The 19,870-nt window shown below is 47.9% G+C and overlaps 1 protein-coding gene across 2 annotated transcripts in view; it reads right to left on the reverse strand.

The window, feature by feature from the left end:
* Positions 1–539: 539 nt before the first annotated feature.
* Positions 540–19,870, reverse strand: part of SAE1 (SUMO1 activating enzyme subunit 1) — an 88,210-nt gene continuing 68,879 nt past the window's right edge. Inside the window, exons 7-9 of one of the 2 annotated variants that reach the window (XM_055237493.2) lie at positions 15,818–15,962; positions 7,601–7,670; positions 540–1,571 (exon numbers count right to left, since the gene is read on the reverse strand). In XM_055237493.2, coding sequence (XP_055093468.2) covers positions 1,479–1,571; positions 7,601–7,670; positions 15,818–15,962 — 308 coding nt within the window. In that variant the 3' untranslated portion in view covers positions 540–1,478. The remainder of the gene's footprint in view (positions 1,572–7,600; positions 7,671–15,817; positions 15,963–19,870) is intronic. The other variant, XM_055237494.2, reaches the window with a different exon arrangement.

Consider the following 19,870-nt stretch of genomic DNA (forward strand, 5'->3'; position numbering starts at 1 on the left):
TCTCACCTCTGGTGGGAGCAGGTGATGCAGGGTTAAGGAACAGAGGCCCTCCTGTAGTGGAGACCAGTTTTCTCCCCGACTAACTGCTGCAGGATCGGAATAGGAAAGAGACTGATTTACTGAAATGTCACACAATTTACATAAAGAAGAAATATGAGCAAGAGTGGGGTGAACTGGAACACGCTTTGGCTGCATCAAGGCAAACCTGGTCTTTCAATAAAAGCTCTGACCCGTAGCGGCTGTGGGACTTGGGGCATATTAAGCATCACTTTTGACTTCCTTTTATTATTATAATCCTTGCCACTGAAAATAGCCACTATTTAGCTGAATTATCCATCAGACAACTGGAGCCAGAAGCTTCTACACATTCTAGAATGTGAACAATTTAACTCTTGCTGCATCACCCAGAAAAAATGGTGGCAGGAATGGTGAGAGAGAGGAGGAATCTCCTGAGTTAGAGCCTGGGGTCTGAAAAGGCAACTGCTAGGATCATCCCATTCCCTCTCAGAAGCTTCTGAAGTGGAAGAAAAACAAGCAAATCCTAAAGCAAGTAACTTTATTATCATTCCTTTAAAAAGAACCAAGGAAAATTCACAACATATGTGAAACACAAACAGCTGTGGTTTAGGAGGTAAACAAAGGACCAACACAGCCCTGAAATGCAACAGCCTGAGTGGCTTGGGCCGCATGTGACTGGGGTTCTGTTAAAAGCGCAGGCTCCTCCCTCCTAGCCCTGAAGCCCCAGGAACCTGCCTTGAAAGACAAGCTCTCTACTAATACTCAACTTGCAGGGTCTTGCCCTAACATCCAAGACTTGGTAGCATCTCCTTTCTCCCAAAACCCAGCTGGAACTCAACTAATCCTAAACGAAAACTCAAGAACAGCACACCAGATGCCACCTGTTGTTTGTCAGGGTCTCAAACTCCAGAAGAAATGCATTTGCCTGTCATGGTTTTCCTCTCTAAGGGCACCTGTCTGAACTTGGAGCTGTGCTTCCACTGGTGCCTCACGGGGCCTGGGCCTACTCTCCACCTGAAGTCACACTTTTCTCTATAAGACATCAGGTGGGGAATAAGTCCAAGAAGGTGGCAAGAGGCTCCCAAGCAACGGAGTGTGCTCGTTCCTGGCAGGCATCTCCCACAATGCCCCAGAGGGCTGGCGAGGCCGGGACAGCATAAGGACAGAGAAAGGGCAGAAGGGTGCTTGGAAGTGCTCATCACTCAGGGGAGCCGGCAGGCCCGGGATGACAGGCAGCCTGAACAGTGCTGGAACAAAGACAGCCACCATGCGCCCCTTGTCGAGCAGCTGCTGGTGATGGGAAGCAGCACGTCGGCACCACCTCCTTCGTTGCAGGAAATGTTTTGTATCGGGCCAATGACCAGTTTTCCTTGCCTGGAGATGCCTTCATGAAGGAAGGGGACAGGGAATACAGGCAGGCATGCTGCAACTGGCATCTCTGGGGCTGCGAAGTCTTGAGTTCACTTGGGGCCAAGGCACTCCACGATCCCATTCCCCTTCATGCCATCGAAGAAGAAGAAGTTGTTGTGAGGAGGGTCCCGCTGAGACAGGGCCTGGGGAGAAAAATGAAATGAGGGTTTAGCTCAAGTGCTTTAAGAGGAATAGAGGGAAAAAAAAATTCTAAAAGCAGTCTAGGGCAGTGGTTCTTAACTGGGGTCGATTTTGCTCCCAAAGGGCTATTTGGCAATGTCTGGAGACAATTTCAATTGTCCTATCTCCTTGCTCTGTCCCTTACAAGCTGTGTGTCCATGGGGAGATTATTTAACCTCTCCAAACATTACCTTCTTTTCCTAACATGAGAATAAGAAATGTATTTGCCTGGGTTAAACTATGTATCTCAAAAATTTAAAACAGGCCAGGGCCAGGCACACTCACACCTGTAATCCCAGCACTTTGGGAGGCCAAGGTGGGAGAATCACTTGAGCCCAGGAATTCAAGACCAGACTGCACAACATGGTGAGATCCCGTCTATATGAAAACTAAAATAGGTGGGGCGCGGTGGCTCACGCCTGTAATCCCAGCACTCTGGGGGGCTGAAGTGGGCGGATCACCTGAGGCTGGGAGTCGGAGACCAGCCTGGCCAACATGGTGAAACCTGTCTCTACTAAAACACAAAAATTAGCCGGGTATGGTGGCGCGCTACTCAGGAGGCTGAGGCAGGAGAATCGCTTGAACCCGGGAGGCAGAGGTTGCAGTAAACTGAGATTGCGCCACCGCACTCCAGCCTGGGTGACACAGTGAGACTCTGTCTCAAAAAAAAAAAAAAAAAAGAGAGAGAAAAATGACATAAATTAGCCAGGTATGGTGATGCATGCCCAAGGTGCCAGCTACTTGGGAGGCTGAGGTGGGAGGATCGCTTGAGCCTGGGAGATTGAGGCTGCAGTGAGCTGTAATAGTGCCACTATACTCCAGCCTGGGCAACAGAGTGAGACCCTGTCTCAAAAAACAAAAAACAAAAAACAAACAAAAGATACCTTAAAACTAAAACAATGACTAACACTGTGTTGCACCACCACTGGGCAAACAGCAGAAATAATTATTCATGACTATTCAACTGAGAAAGGTGGCAGTTCTTAGGCTGTGGCCTTTATCACTTAAGGGGACACATTTAATCAAGGAACACACTGATGCAGAAGGGGGCTATTCCATGAGGACATAAAGTCGCTAGGCTTCCACAGGGGGTCAGGGCTGGGATCCAGAGGGCCTGGACAATGCTATTTAGCAACGGCAATGGTGATTATCTTGTGGGGTTACCAGACAGAGCACTTTAAAATACAAGAACAGGGCTGGGCTTAATGGCTCACACCTGTGATCCCAGCACTTTGGGAGGCTGAGGCGGGAGAATCACTTGAGCCCAGGAGTTCGAGACCAGCCTGGGCAACATGGCAAAACCCCGTATCTACAAAAAATAAAAAAAATTAGTCGTATGTGGTGGCGTGTGCTTATAGTCTCAGTGCCTCAGGAAGCTGAGGTGGGAGGATCGCTTAAGCCCAGGGAAATCAAGTCTGCAGTGAGCTGTGATGGCGCCATTGTACTCCAGCCTGGGCAACAGAGAGCGAGGGAGAGAGAGGAGTGGGGGTGGGAAGGAAGAGTGAGCACATGGCCCTGTCTTTTGAGGCAGGGTCAGCCCCCGAAACAACATACTGAGTCTTGTATGCACATACATCTTTCTGAGAAAGGGTTCACAATTGTCCACAAATTTTCAAACAGGTCCTTAACCCAGAAAGGACTGAAATTTCACCACAAGCTACCACTTAAAGAGGAAGACATCACCTAGGCAAGCTACCAGGGCAGGGTTTAACGGTTCCCAGGAACACCGTCCCATCATTCATAAGGAAGGTGGCGCTACACATCCTGAACTGCTCCTCTTCAAACTCAGCACCAAACCCTTTTCACTTCCTCATCCATAAAACGGGGACAATCACATCTACCATATACAAATAGTGTTAGCCATTTTTCCAGGGAAATTTTATTTATTTGTAAATTTTTTTTTTTTTTTTTTTTTTGAGACGCAGTCTCGCTCTGTCGCCCAGGCTGGAGTGCAGTGGCGCAATCTCGGCTCACTGCAAGCTCCGCCTCCCGGGTTCACGCCATTCTCCTGCCTCAGCCTCTCCGAGTAGCTGGGACTACAGGCGCCCGCCACCACGCCCGGCTAATTTTTTGTATTTTTTAGTAGAGACGGGGTTTCACTGTGGTCTCGATCTCCTGACCTCGTGATCTGCCCGCCTCGGCCTCTCAAAGTGCTGGGATTACAAGCGTGAGCCACGCGCCCGGCCTTTAATTTTAGTTTTTTGAGACAGGATCTTGTTCTGCTGCCCAGGTGGTTGGCACATTCTCGGCTTACTGCACCCTCCGTCTCCCCAGCTCCAGATATCCTCCCACACCCTCTTGAGTAGCTGGGACTTTTGTAGAGATGAGGTCTCCTCATGTTGCCCAAGCTGGTCTTGAACTTCTAGGTTCAAGCAATCCTCCCCAAGTGCTGGAATTACAGGCATGAGCTAGAGCACCCAGTCAAGGGAAAATTTATTAAGCATCTACTCTATGCCAGGTATTCAGCTAGACATTAAGGATTCTGAGAAGGTCTCTGTCCACATAGAGCTTGGATCAGAAAGAAGTTTGCTTCTCTGGGCAAATAGGCAAATAAAAAGCACCTGCCTGCTAGAGCTTTTGGTGAGAATGAAATGTTACTAGGCTTGTAAAGTGCTTAGCACATAGTAAATTCTCAGTAAGTAGGAGCTGCTATTAATAATAGGGGCCAGGAGTCCTTTACCAATACTGGGGATGCCACCAACCCAGCCAGGTGGAAGGGTCCAACAGTCCACAGGTGGAACTCTTAGACCCTCAAACCCAAGATACAGGAGATGGCACGTGTTTTACCACGAACCTGGGATGGCTGCTGCATTCACTATCACCTCTCTTACCATAGAAAGGGAGACCTGCCGTGGATGGTGGGGATGGAGAGAAAGGAAAACTGCTTTAAACCTAAGGAGGTAGACATGGATGTAAAATAGGGTATCTAGAAGGATGTAAGAAAGGAAAGACGCAAAAGATGATTCCAAAGGAGCAGACTTGCGCTTGCCCCCATCTCCTAGTGTAAGCTTTCCATAGGTGCTCAGACAGTGCCTCAGGAGAGAAAGGTGAGTCTGAGGCCCTTGGACTGCAGGCCCTGCCTGCCAGCTGGCTGAAGGCTGACCAGTAATAAGCATGAAGGAGTACTGGGGATGAGAGCAGGGAATGGGGTGAACATGGGGCAAAAGGTAAAGTGCTTCCCAAGCAAGATGGGGTAGGAGGAGATTCCAAACACACCCAGCAACCAAGAATGCAGAGTACTCTGGCTATCTGGGATAAACAGAAACAAGATGCTGGGCACCAGCTGTCTCCAGCAGGCAGGAAGGAGGGGGCTGTGTGAGGATGGGGATGTGAGAAGCTACCACCAACAATGGGGTCAAGGCTACCTGCCCCAACCTCCAGTCTCCATCCCACATGAAAAATTTAGGGGGAGCCCCTCAATGGGATGTGCAGAAGTGAGGCTGACAGTGCAAGGGCAGCGGCCCTGGGGTCCATGCAGTCTCTACATGATGGTGCCATTTTTTTTTTTTTTTTGAGACCGAGTCTCGCTGTTGCCCAGGCTGGAGTACAGTGGCAGGATCTTGGCTCACTGCAGGCTCCGCCCCTCCAGGTTCACGCCATTCTCCTGCCTCAGCCTCCTGAGTAGCTGGGACTACAGGTGCCCGCCACCACGCCAGGCTAATTTTTTGTATTTTTAGTAGAGACGGGGTTTCACTGTGTTAGCCAGGATGGTCTCGATCTCCTGACCTCATGATCCGCCCGCCTCGGCCTCCCAAAGTGCTGGGATTATAGGTGTGAGCCACTGCGCCCGGCCATGATGGTGCCATTGAAGACAACACCTGACGCATGACTGCCACGTGGGGAAGAGGACAGACTGAGAAACCAGACTGCCTGGGCCCAAATCCTGGCACCACACGCACTAGCCTGGGCAGGCATCTTCTTTCCTGCACCTTAGTTCCTCTTTTATAAACCAGGGATCACAGGAGTTCCTACCTCATAGGGCCAGTGGGAGATGAAATGAGTATCCACGTAAAAAACACTGTCTTTGTGTGGCAGACAGTGGGCTTTCAGTAAGTCTTGTCCATTATTATTGGTGGTGTCGTCGTTTTAGGCTACAAAAATATGTACATTCCCATTCCCCACTTAGAACATTCCCATTGCTGCACTCTTTCCTGCAGTTTGTCTACAGGGAGCCTCAGAATCCTGCTCAAACAGTCCTCTGGGTGGCCATTACCCTCTTCTCAGATTGGGCATATAAACTGTAATTTTCACATCACTCTGGGCTATGTATAAAAGGTGAGGAAGGAAAGAGCTATGGCCATTGCACACTTTTCTTCCCCCTCCAAATATCTCCTCAGTGCCCATCACATACAAGTTAGATTTGATCAAAGGAAGAATTTAGACCAGAAAGAAGGATCAGAAAAAATAGACCAAAAAAAAAAAAAGTAGCCTTAGGAAAATGGTGTGACTAACAAATTGAGCCAAATGTCTCCAGAATTTACAGACCCCAAGACAAAGTGTTAAGGGCTGGGTCTCCAAATTGTCCTCCTAAGCTCAGACTTGACATGTACATAGACATGGCCAATCATTTAACTAGGCATGACTCTGCTCCATAAGAAAGAAGACAAAAGCCTCACCGGAGTCCACTAAGGCAGCCAAGAACCTGCAAAAGGCAAATTTAACATCTTCGGGCAAATAGCAAAGTCCGCAAAGAATGTACAATATATTTGGGGGTATGGTATAGTTTTAGCAACCCAAATGTTCCAGAAGACCCTCAAAAGGCTGTGCTAGTTACTGGTTATGTGACCCTGTAGGAGATGCTTCCCTTCTGAGAGAGACACTAACACCTACCTAACAGGGTCACGGGTCATCTTGTACAGAGCCTTGAGGGGCTCCTGGTGTGTTCATGGGGACACAGACACTGATTTCTCTACAAATACCTACAGTGTGTGGGTTAAAAAGAGGGGGGCTTGGCCGGGTGTGGTAGCTCACACCTATAATCCCAGCACTTTGGGAGGCCGAGGTGGGAGGATCACAATGTCAGGAGTTCGAGACCAGCCTGGCCAATATGGTGAACTACTAAAGATAAAAAAATTAGCCAGGCGTGGTGGCGGGAACCTGCACTCTCAGCTGCTCGGGAGGCTGAGGCAGGAGAATCACTTGAACCCAGGAGGCGGAGGTTGTAGTGAGTCAAGATCACGCCACTGCACTCCAGTCTGAGAGACAAAGTGAGATTCTGTCTCAAATAAAAAAAAAAAAAAAAAAAAAAAAAAGGCTGGGTGCAGCGGCTCATGCCTGAAATCCCAGGACTTTGGGAGGCCAAGGTGGGCGGATTACGAGGTCAGGAGATCGAGACCATCCTGGCTAACACAGTGAAACCCCGTCTCTACTAAAAATACAAAAAAGTTAGCCTGGCGTGGTGGCAGGCACCTATATAGTCCCAGCTGCTTGGAAGGCTGAGGCAGGAGAATGGCGTGAACCCGGGAGGCGGAACTTGCAGTGAGCTGAGATCTTGCCACTGCACTCTAGCCTGGGGGACAGAGCGAGACTCCGTCTCAAAAAAAAAAAAACAAAGAGGGAGGGCTTTGATGCCATGGTGATGAATGGAGATAAACTGTACAGAGGTTAAGAGCACAGGTTCTGGAGTCCCTTTCATGGGCCCCAGTGTCTTCCTCTTAAGTGGGGATCATGATAGTACTCACTTATAGAGCTATGAGAAGCAGAATCCCTGACCAATACAACAGGCACTGGATAACTAATACAGTTAGTGGAGAGCAGATCACACCTTCGAGGCACTATGGCCAACTGTGAGCTGAGCACAGAGCAGGCACTCCAAGGTCATTTGCTGAATGGCACCTGGATGGACCAGAGAAAATGGGATGAGGTGGAAATGGGTAGGGCATGAAACAAAGATGAACGGGGTGAGAGAAAACAGGCAGCTGTCTAAGACAGTTTCCATTCTCTCTGTCAGCACATATACAAAGTCATGGTTAACAATTTTCTGCTGTTTTACCTTCACAATTTCCTGTGCCAAAATCCCTCCAACCACTGCACACACTGGGGCCATCTCGGAGAAGCAGTACCTAAAAGAGAGGAAGACAAAGAAAATGGAGCACTGGGAACAGAACTGTGACCATGACATCTGGAGAAATTCAGTAGTAGGCTCTCCTGAATAAAAACAACTTCTTCTTTTTTTTTTTTTTTTTTTTTTTTTTTTGAGACGGAGTCTCGCTCTGTCGCCCGGGCTGGAGTGCAGTGGCGCGATCTCGGCTCACTGCAAGCTCCACCTCCCGGGTTCACGCCATTCTCCTGCCTCAGCCTCTCCGAGTAGCTGGGACTACAGGCGCCCGCCAAAACGCCCGGCTAATTTTTTGTATTTTTAGTAGAGATGGGGTTTCACCGTGGTCTCGATCTCCTGATCTCGTGATCCGCCTGCCTCGGCCTCCAAAAGTGCTGGGATTACAAGCGTGAGCCACCGCGCCCGGCCGAATAAAAACAACTTCTAGCAGGAGGGCCCAATTCAGACAGCAGTGTTAATGCTGGCATCTAGGTGTGAAAATGAAATCTGAGCCAGGGATTCATAAGTGGTTGGAAAAGGCCTTTGAACTTTGGCAAGCAGAAATTCTTTCACAATACTTTTATTTTTACCTTTATAAGTTAAAGGAAAGACTATATCTGTGCTTCCTATATCTGTCCTAGAGATATCAGATGTTTCAGCGCCCTGGTCACATTCTCGCAATTCTCTTCTTACCCATAATGGCCAGTGGGTTCTATATGCTATTCCCAGACAAATGTCAGGGAGCAGGCCTGTGTTAACATGTAGGAGGCAAGGGAAATTTGAGGCCTGAAATTAAAGTATGAGGGCAGAAAAAGTCTTCACAACCCACATAGAAACCAGCCCTTCTGGGCCAAGATGGGGCATCCACAGGACAAATTTTAGATGACACAGTCACCTGCCCCTCCAAGTCACCCATCCTAGTGAGCAAATCACTTTATTCCATCACTTCTCCAAAGGAAGTGTGCTCTGCCAGTTCCTACTCCTGAACACAATGGTGTGTGCTCACCAAGCAAACTGGAACACAGACAAGTGAAAGGGAAAGCCTCCCTACAGAACACTACCTCCAATCTCCCCAGTGTGGTGCACATCCTTCTAGACATTTTTTTTTTTTTTTTTTTTGAGACGGAGTCTCACTCTGTCACCCAGGCTGGAGTGCAGTGGCGCAATCTCGGCTCACTGCAAGCTCCGCCTTCCGGGTTCATGTCATTCTCCTGCCTCAGTCTCCCGAGTAGCTCAGACTACAGGCGCCCGCCACCACTCCCGGCTACTCTGTATTTTTAGTAGAGACGGGGTTTCACCATGTTGGCCAGGATGGTCTCGATCTCTTGACCTCGTGATCCGCCTGCCTCGGCCTCCCAAAGTGCTGGGATTACAGGTGTGAGCCACTGTGCCCGGCCGCTTCTAGACATTTTAAAAAGTGCACAATCTAAATGGGTATAATTAGGCCAGGCTCAGTGGCTGATGCCTGTAATCCCAGCACTTTGGGAGGTCGAGGCAGGCGGATTACAAAGTCAAGAGATCGAGATCATCCTGGCCCACATGGTGAAACCCTGTCTCTACTAAAAATACAAAAATTAGCTTGGCGTGGTGGGGTGAGCCTGTAGTCCCAGCTACTCAGGAGGTTGAGGCAGGAGAATCGCTTGAACCTGGGAGGCATAGGTTGCAGTGAGCTGAGATCGCACAACTACACTCCAGCCTGGTGACAGGGCAAGACTGTCTCAAAAAATAATAATAATAATAAAATAAATAAATAAATAGGTATAATTTTAAACCCAAATATTATCAACTATTACTCTTCTGTTCTATAACCTATTGAGGGACATTTAAGCTGTTCAACACTGTAATCATACATCTTGACAAAGACACAGGTGTCGAAATAATTCCTTAAGACAAATTTCTAAATATAGCAATGCTAGTTTTTCATATGTATTGCCAAAATGCCCTCCCAAAAGGCTGTATCCATTCCAATCCCAAGGGCTGTGTCCAAAGGCACTGCCAGCTCCTCACACCCTGGCCAGGACCAGCACATTCCCATTTTGTTCATCCAGGGGTAACATCTTCCTGCTTATCAAGGTCCACTACAGAGCTATAAAATATATGGAGAACTAGGGCTGGGCACGGTGGCTCACACCTGTAATCCCAGCACTTTGGGAGGCCAAGGCGGGTGGATCACTTGAGGTCAGGAGTTCGAGACCAGCTTGACATACATAGTGAAACCCCGTCTCTACTACAATACAAAAATTAGCCGGGCATGGTGGCGGGTGGCTGTAATGCCAGACTCGGGAGGCTGAGGCAGGAGAATCGCTTGAACCCAGGAGGCGGAGGTTGCAGTGAGCCAAGATGGCGCCACTGCACTCCAGCCTGGGCAACAGAGAGACTCCCAATAATAATAATAAGAAAAACCCCTCCCATTGCTGGTAGAATCTCATTTTGGCCGTGTTGGAGGAATAGTTCAGCCTGGCCAATATGGTGAAACCCCATCTCTACTAAAAATACAAAAATTAGCTGGGCGTGGTGGCACGTGCCTATAGTCCCAGCTGCTCCAGAGGCTGAGGCAAAAGAATCACTTAAAGCCAGGAGGCAGAGGTTGCAATGAGCCGAGATCACGCCACTGCACTCCAGCCTGGGTGACACAGCAAGACTCCAGCTCAAAAAAAAAAAAAAAAAAAAAAAAAAAGCAACAGCTAATAGGCCAGGTGCAGTGGCTCATGCCTGTGATCCCAGCACTTTCAGAGGCCAAGCCGGGTAGATCATGAGGTCAGGAGTTTGAGATCAGTCTGGCCAATATGGTGAAACCCCACCTCTACTAAAAATACAAAAATTAGCCGGGCATGGTGGCATGCGCCTGTAGTCCTAGCTACTCGAGAGGTCGAGACAGAAGAATCACTTGAACCACGGAGGCAGAAGTTGCAGTGAGCCAAGATCAGGCCATTGCACTCTAGCCTGGGTGACAGAGTGAGACTCCATCTCAAAAAAAAAAAAAAAAAAAAAAAAAAAAAAAAAAAAATTAGCTGGGCATGGTGGCGTATGCCTGTAATCCCAGCTAGCTACTCAGGAGTCTAAGGCAGGAGATTCGCTTGAACCGGGGAGGTGGAGGTTGCAATGAGCTGAGATCGCGCCACTGCACTCCAGCCTGGGTGACAGAGTGAAACTTTGTCTCAAAAACAAAGAAACAAAAGAACCAGATAATAGAATATTTTCAGCTTTATGGGCCATATGGTCTTTGTTATAACTATTTAATCCTACTGTGGCACAAAAGCTGCTACAGATAATATATAAATGAGTAAGTGTGCCAATAAAACTTTATTTACAAAAAGAGGTGGCAAGCCAGTTTGCCAAGGGCTATTCCAAATTAAAAGAGATACAAGTGGCTCACGCCTGTCTATCCCAGAAGTTTTGGAAAGCCAAGGCAGGATAGCTTGAATCCAGGAGTCTGAGAACAGCCTGGGCAATAGAGTGAGACCTCCATCTCTACAACAAAAATAAATATTAATTATCATTTAACTCAGGCAGATGTGCTTTGTATACTCTCTTGTTATGCAGTTCATAACTTTAAAAAATAGGAAACACAGCCTGGTGAAAACAGTGAGACCCTGTCAATACAAAAAAAAAAAAAAAATTTAGCCAGGCTTGGTGGTACATGCCTATAGTCTCAACTACGCAAGAGGCTGAGGTGAGAGTATCGCCTGAGCCCAGGAGGTTGATGCTGCAGTGAGCTATGATGTGCCACTACACTCTAGCCTAGGCAACAGAGAGAGATTCTATCTTTTAAAAAAAAAAAAAAAAAAAAAAAAAAGGCTGGGCGCAGTGGCTCACATTTGTAATCCCAACACTTTGGGAGGCCAACGCAGGCGGATCACGAGGTCAGGAGATCGAGACCATCCTGGCTAACACAGTGAAACCACATCTCTACTAAAAAATACAAAAAAATTAGCTGGGTGTGGTGGCAGGCGCCTGTAATCCCTGCTACTCAGGAGGCTGAGGCAGGAGAATGGTGTGAACCCGGAAGGCGGAACTTGCAGAGAGCCGAAATCGTGCCACTGCACTCCAGCCTGGGGGACAGAGCGAGACTCTGTCTCAAAAAAAAAAAAAAAAAAAAGCCATCATCTAAACATAGGCAGCAGTTTACAAGGTGCGTTTGTAACATCGGCATGGTGAGGTCAGGGGCTGATGACACTGTACAGGCTTGGATCTCATGGTAACTCACCGGGGCACTCATCTCTTGGTGGAGGAATGACCAGTTTGTGAGAAGCAAGTGTTTCCTCTGCTGTGCTTCGCAGCTGGAAGAAGGACTGGGTCATGCAGGGCTTCAGTTGCAATAATCCCAGCCAGTCAGCCAGTGGCAAGGGGCAGCCGCTGAGCATACCTGGGGCTGGGTGCTGGGCCGTGAGTGTGCAGCCGAGTGACTTGGGCACTCAAAGTGATGAATGGTCTGGCTCTGCATCACTGGACAGCAGAGTTGAAGGCCCTGCTTCCCAGAAGAGGAAAGCCACAGCCTAACGAGCTGCTGGCTGGTTTTCTCTCCAAAGTGGTTCCTTCCCTGCCCACCCTCTTTGGGGAAACCACTTTTCCATGTCTCAGTCTTGTGTGCTCAGGCACTGCCATTCTATTGTTGCCTTTTTTTTTTTTTTTTTTTGAGAAGGAGTCTCCCTGTTGCTCTGTCGCCCAGGCTGGAGTGCAGTGGCGTGATCTCGGCTCACTGCAACCTCTGCCTCCTCGGTTCACGCCATTCTCCTGCCTCAGCCTCCCAAGTAGCTGGGACTACAGGCGCCTGCCACCACACCCGGCTAATTTTTTGTATTTTTAGTAGAGATGGGGTTTCACCATGTTAGCCAGGATGTTCTCAATCTCCTGACCTCATGATCTGTCTGCCTCACCCTCCCAAAGTGCTGGGATTACAGGCGTAAGCCACCGCGCCTGGCCTCTGTTGCTTTTTTTTTTTTTTTTTTGAGACGGAGTCTTGCTCTGTCGCCCAGGCTGGAGTGCAGTGGTGCAATCTCGGCTCACCGCAAGCTCCGCCTCCCGGGTTCACGCCATTCTCCTGCCTTAGCCTCTCCGAGTAGCTGGGACTACAGGCGCCCGCCACCACGCCTGCCTAATTTTTTGTATTTTTTAGTAGAGACGGGATTTCACCGTGGTCTCGATCTCCTGACCTTGTGATCTGCCCGCCTTGGCCTCCCAAAGTGCTGGGATTACAAGCGTGAGCCACCGCACCCGGCCGCCTCTATTGTTTTTTAAGTAAGAGGTGTTTGGTGGCCTCTTGAAGTCTTTCTGTAGACAGGCTACAAGATGGCCTGACATGGGTTAGGGATGCCAGCAAGGAAATGAGCCGTTGTCTTGCAGCTGAGCTGTCTTTCCAGATTACCCACTGCCTCCGTGGAGTGGGGTGTGCTCACTTGAGGAGAGAGAGTTGTGCACAAGTCTCTGTTTCCCTCATCTGTCTGTGTTCTGCTCGCACTGTCCTTCAGGTTGTGTTTTTGATTCTCTTTTCAGAGAACTTTGCTGTTTTTCTGATCGCAAAACCAACAGATGTCCATTGCCAGAAAGTATAAAATGGAAGAACAGAATCCCTGGTAATCCCAGCCACTGCTAACATTTTGGGGTCTAGCCTCACAAACTTTTCTTTGTGTATTTACATCTTTTTCTTGTTTAAAATATCAAAATGGGCCGGGTGTGGTAGCTCACACTTGTAATCCCAGCACTTTGGGAGGCCGAGGCAGGCAGATCACCTGAGGTCAGGAGTTCGAAACTAGGCTAGCTAACATGGCGAAACCCCGTCTCTGCTAAAAATACAAAAATGAGCCAGGTGTTGTGGCAGGCACCTATAGTTCCAGCTACTCGGGAGGCTGAGGCAGGAGAATCGCTTGAACCTGGGAGGCGGAGGTTGCAGTGAGCTGAGATCGTGCCATTTCACTCCAGCCTGGGCAACAGAGCAACATTCCGTCTCAAAAAAAAAAAAAAAAAAAAAAAAAAATCAGAATGGGAATATACTATCCATACTGTTTGACAGCCTTTTCCCAGCATATTATGGACCTGTTTGTGTCAATAAATATATAGATACATATTACTTACATTTCACAATTTTTTGTTATCTAGATATATAGTGGTTTATTTAACCAATACCTTATTGGTGGATATTTAAATTGTTTATAGTTTTTTTTACTTAAATACTTTATCATATATATATATATATATAGCCAGGCATGGTGGCACACACCTGTGGTCTCAGATATGCAAGAGGTGGCATGGTGGCACATGCCTGTGGTCCCAGCTATGCCGTGTGTGTGTGTGTGTGTGTGTGTGTGTGTGTAGGATTATAGGTGCACACCACCACGCCCCACTAATTTTTGTATTTTGAGTAGAGACGGGGTTTCACCATGTTGCCCCGGCTGGTCTTGAACTCCTGACCTTGTGATCCACCCACCTCAGCCTCCCAAAGTGCTGAGATTACAGGCGTGAGCCACCACACCTAGCCTTACGCTATATGTATTGAGACAGGGTCTCTCTCTGTCACCCAGGCTGGAATGCAGTGGTGCAATCTTCGTTCACTGCAATCTCTGCTTTCCTGGGCTCAAGCGATGCTCTAGCCTCAGCCTCCAGAGTAGCTGAGACTACAAGCACCAGTCATCGATGCCCAGTTAATTTTTCTATTTTTTGTAGAGACAGGGTTTCACCATGTTGTCAAGGTTGGCCTCAAACTCCTAAGCTCAAAGCAATCTGCCTGTCTCAACCTCCCACAGTACTGGGATTATAGGTGTGAGCCACTGTACCAGGACAATCATGGCTTTTTGGGTCAGGGCACCACAGATGCTTTGAAGACCACTGCTGGCCCTAAATGGAGTGGGGTTTGCTGTTGCTCACCTGAAGTTCCCAGCAGGAAGTCAAGAAAGAAAGGACTAAGGACTCTGGCAGATCTTACTGTTGATAAGAAACCAAGGTAGCATGCTACTACTAGAGCAAGCACTGTGATGATACCTGGGGTGGGATCTGGGTTGGCTACTTACTACCTGATGCCTAGTATATAATAGCTGCTCAGTAAACTGCAGCCATCATTATTACTGCTACAAGCTGGAGGCACTGCAAAGCCAAGTTTAGGAAGCCTCTCAAGACATGGAAAGGGAATTAGGGTGTGTACATGATCCCAGAGCTGCTTGGAAGGAGATTGTGGATGGAGCGCGTGGTGGCTCACGCCTGTAATCTCAGCACTTTGGGAGGCCAAGGCAGGCGGATCACCTGAGGTCAGGAGTTCAAGACCTGTCTGGCCAACATGGAAAACCCCATCTCTACCAAAAATACAAAAAAAATTAGCTGGGTATGGTGGCAGGCACCTGTAATCCCAGCTACTCAAAAGGCTGAGTCAGGAGAATCGCTTGGACCCAGGCGCCAGAGGTTGCAGTGAGCCTGGGCGACAAGAGCGAAACTCTATCTCAAAAAAAAAAAAAAAGATTGTGACCTAGTCACCATGTGATCTTCTCCAATCAAATCCTAAGCCTGTTTATGAGAGCTAAAAGGTAGTCACGTAAGGTGAAAGCATGCAGTGTCCAAGTGAGAGGATGCTGGGAACATGGGTGGTTTTGCTGCTGGGGGTATGAATTGATAGGATACCAATGGGGGCAAGGTGGCAATTCTGACCAAATGATAAATTACATCCTTCTGACCCAGCAACTCCCTTCCTCCCAATTATCCTGCAGTTACACCTGCACACGTACGACACAAGGTCACACACTGCAGTGTTATGCAGTTAGAAAAGCCTGAACACAACTTGAGTGAGCAGGCAACTGGTTCAATAAACTCCATCGCTTCACACGCTGGAATACTAAGGAGCTGTGGAAAAGAGGGAGCAAACTATGTACTCATCTGGAGATGTCCCCAAGAGATAACAAAATCACGTAAAGTGAAAAAAGGTAGAGAATAATGTTTACAGATCTTACATTGCCTTGAATTTTGAACTACGTGAATATAAGATACTTATTGTAAAAATCAGAATCTGTCCCCTCTTTATTTTTTATATATTGCTATTCTAGTGGAGAGGCAGAAGTCTACAGGAGCGAGCAGAATGTGGCAGGGGGGCTCTCTGAAAGGTTTCTAATAAAAGAGCTCCTCAAATTAAGGCAAATCCTGAAAACAAACTTTATCTGTCCAGACTAAACAATGATAAATACTGACACCAACCTGACAAAGTCCTCAGGAAGCAGGTCAGGACTAATACCCAGTGAGTCAAGCACATCATTTCGTATCTGGAGCAACAACTCGGAATCTTCCTCATATGTATCAGAACTGGGATCTCTTCCTTTATCTGTACGGAACTTTAAGAGCACTGGGAAAAAGAAAAAGAAGTCAGATTATAAAGCCACTTTTTTTTTTTTTTTTTTTTTGAGATGGAGGCTCACACTGTTGCCCAGGCTGGAGTGCAATGGCACGACCTTGGCTCACTGCAACCTCTGCCTCCCGGGTTCAAGCGATTCTTCTGCCTCAGCCTCCTGAGTAGCTAGGACTACAGGCACGAACCACCACGCCCGGCTAATTTTTGTATATTTAGTAGAGACGGGGGTTTCACCATGATGGTCAGGCTGGTCTCAAACTCTTGACCTCGTGATCCAACCGCCTCGGCCTCCCAAAGTGCTGGGATTACAGGTGTGAGCCACCACACCTGGCCACCTTTTTTATTTATTCAACAAACATAGTCAGAGAGGCAATCCAATAATTATAAAAGCAATTTACCTTACTGTGAAAAGTGCTGTGACAGCATAATAGGGCGTCTGACACCCTCTGTAGGGTGGTTATCAGGAAGGCTTCCCCGAGGAAACAATTCAATGAAGTATGTATGAGTTTGAAGGGGGCAGAAAGCAGTGGAAGCTTCCGGTAGAGGAAAAAGCCTCTATTAAGACCTGGAGGCCGGCGCGGTGGCTCACACTTGTAATCCCAGCACTTCGGGAGGCCGAGGCGGGCGGATCACGAGGTCATGAGATCGAGACCATGGTGAAACCCCGTCTCTACTAAAAATCCAAAAAAATTAGCCAGGCGTGGTGGCGGGCACCTGTAGTCCCAGCTACTCGGAGGGCTGAGGCAGGAGAATCGCTTGAACCCAGGAGGCAGAGGTTGCAGTGAGCCAAGATCATGCCACTGCACACCAGCCTGGGCAACAGAGCAAGACTCCGTCTCAAAAAAAAAAAAAAGAAAAAAAAAAGACCCAGAAGAGGCAGAGTGTGGTAGCACACATCTGCAATCCCAACACTTTGGAGGGCCAAGGCATGAGGATAGCTTGAGCCCAGAAGTTTGAGACCATCCTGGGCAACATAGTGAGACCTCACTGCTACCAAAAAAAAAAAAAAAAAAAAAAAAAAAAAAAATTTAGCCAGGTATGGTGGTACCTGTAGTCCCAGCTACTAAGGAGGCCAAGGCAGAAGATCACTTGAGCCCAGAAGGTCAAGGCTACATGAGCAGAGATCTCATCAATGCACTCCAGCCTGGGTGACAGAGTGAGACCCTGTCAAAAAAAAAAAAAAAAAAAAAAGAAAGAAAGAAAAAAAGGGTAGGAAAAGGAAAAACGGAAGGGAGAAGTGAAGGGGAAGGGGAAGGGAAAGGGGAAGGGGAAGGGGAAGGGAAAGGGGAAGAGGAAGGGAAAGGGGAATGGAAAGGGGAAGGAAAAGGGACCCAGAAGAGAGATGATAAGGAGTGGGAGGTACACATTCTAGGCAGGACCAGTTTAAAGGCTGCTTTAGCCAGAAGGGCCAGCCAAATACTTAGACCCATCAAACAGGAAGGTCATTACAAACAAAACCTCCTTTACTATGAAAACTATCTCAATCTCCATAAACAGATGTTTAATTTTGGTTGTGAACCAGAGGAAACGTTCAGATGATGGCTGTGGGTCAGAATACTGTGTAAGAAGACCCCAACAAGGCTATAACTTTTATCCCAAACAAAGACAAATAGGAGCAAAAGACTGATTAGGCTGGGTGCAGTGGCTCACGCCTGTAATCCAAGCATTTTGGGAGGCCAAGGCGGGTGGATCATCTGAGGTCAGGAGTTCGAGATCAGCCTGGCCAACATGGTGAAACCCTGTCTCTACTAAAAATACAAAAATTAGCCAGACGTGGTGGCAGGCACCTGTAATCTCAGCTACTCAGGAGGCTGACGCAGGAGAATCACTTGAACCCGAGAGGCAGAGGATGCAGTAAGCCGAGATCGCGCCACTGAACTCCAGCCTGGGCAACAGAGCGAGACTTCATCTCAGGAAAAAAAAAAAAAAAAAGACTGGCCGGGTGTGGTGGCTCACGTCTGTAATCCCAGCACTTTGGGAGGCCGAGGCAGGCAGATTACGAGGTCAGAAGTTCGAGACCATCCTGGCCAACATGGTGAAACCCCGTCTCTACTAAAAAAATACATAACTTAGCCGGGCGTGGTGGTGCACGCCTATAGTCCCAGGTACTTGGGAGGCTGAAGCAGAAGAATCACTTGAACCTGGGAGGAGGTTGCAGTGAGCTGAGATCGCGCCACCGCACTTTGCCTGCGCGATAGAGCGTAACTCCATCTCAAAAAAGAAAAAAAAAAGACTGATTAACATACCAACACCTTCTAACTGTCCACTACACCTTGTCCACAGGTAACCTGCCTGCGGGTGGGCAGGCATTCTTGTTCCCTACATGCTGCCCAAGGAAAGGGCACAGCCAGTCTCTAGGCTTGTCTCTAAGGACAATACTCTTTCTCTTACATCACACAGGCTATTTCAGAACAGACACAGAGACATGGATCAGCTTCTAGGCCCAAGCCCTGAGTACTTCACACCTGGAGAGGGGGCTTTACAGTTTGCCAGTTCTTTCATTGATGTCTCTTCCGTATATGTTGATCGAAAAAGTAGACTTATTCAGCAAATTATACTCTCTACCAGGAAAAGGGGTTCCTACATAAAAATTAAGGTAAATTGAAAACTACCAGGAGTTGCTGTGAGGCTCTTTAAAAATGCAAGTATTTGGTATCCACCCCAGACTGAAGCATCAGAGTCACACTTTTTAAAGACCAAATAGTTTTGGTAATGAGCAGCCTGCGTTGAGGACCATTCTCTAAGTAGAATTCATTCACTCCACCAGCCTGGCACTTACTTTGTGCCAGACAGACCTGGGTGCTAAAGGTCTAATGGCGAGTGAGTGAATCTTGGTCTCTGCATCTGTGAAGGCAATGGGTGGGAGAACAACTGAGGACACAGTTTTAGAAGCTACAACAGGTGGCTCCACTGAAGCCTGGGAGAAGTTCAGAAATGGGTTATAAAGTGTTCCAAGAAGCTCTCAAACCACAGATGCCCAGGTAAAAAAAAAAAGACACACCCTGCTTCTGGGCTATGCTTTTCTCAGCGCCAATGTCAGACAAAGGCCCCTGGTCTGTATTTCTCTGGTAACTTCCACCTGTCCAGTATAGACGGGGCTCTGCATATCAGAGAAAAGCGAATTTCTTTGTTTTCTTTTTCTTTTCTTTTTTTTTTTTTTCTTTGAGACAATCTTACTCTGTTGCCCAGGCTGGAGTGCAATGGCGTGATCTTGGCTCAATGCAACCTCCACCTCCCGGGTTCAAGCCATTCTCCTGCCTCAACCTCCCAAGTAGCTGGGATTACAGGTGCCTGCAGCCACACCCAGCTAATTTTTTGTATTTTTAGTAGAGACGGGGTTTCACTAAAAATAGAATAATTCCTGGTCTCAAACTCCTGACCTCAGGTGATCCTCCTGCCTTGGCCTCCCAAAGTGCTGGAATTACAGGCGTGAGCCACCGCACCCAGCTGGTAATTTCTTTAAAAAAAAAAGGAAAGAAAATAAAAAAGCTCCAGAACACCCACTGACTCTTCTGAATACTTTGCTTTCTGAGAATGTTACTCTCTTCTCTTTTTCAAGAACACAGCTTCTGCAACCCTCAACACTACCTCAACACTTGGCAGCCAACTCAAAGCTATGATAATTGGCCAGGGCTGGTGGCTCATGCCTGTAATCCCAGCACTTTCAGAGGCTGAGGCAGGTGGATCACCTGAGGTCAGGAGTTCAAGACCAGCCTGGCCAACATGGTAAAACCCTATCTCTACTAAAAATACCAAAAAAATTAGCCGTGCATGGTGGCGGGTGCCTGTAATCTCAGCTACTTGGGAGGCTGAGGCAGGAGAATCTCTTGAACCCAGGAGGTGGAGGTTGCAGTGAGCTGAGATTGTGCCACTGCACTTCAGCCTGGGCGACAGAGCGAGAC

The sequence above is a fragment of the Symphalangus syndactylus genome, chromosome 13 (genome assembly GCF_028878055.3).
Source record: "Symphalangus syndactylus isolate Jambi chromosome 13, NHGRI_mSymSyn1-v2.1_pri, whole genome shotgun sequence".
NCBI lineage: Eukaryota > Metazoa > Chordata > Mammalia > Primates > Hylobatidae > Symphalangus > Symphalangus syndactylus.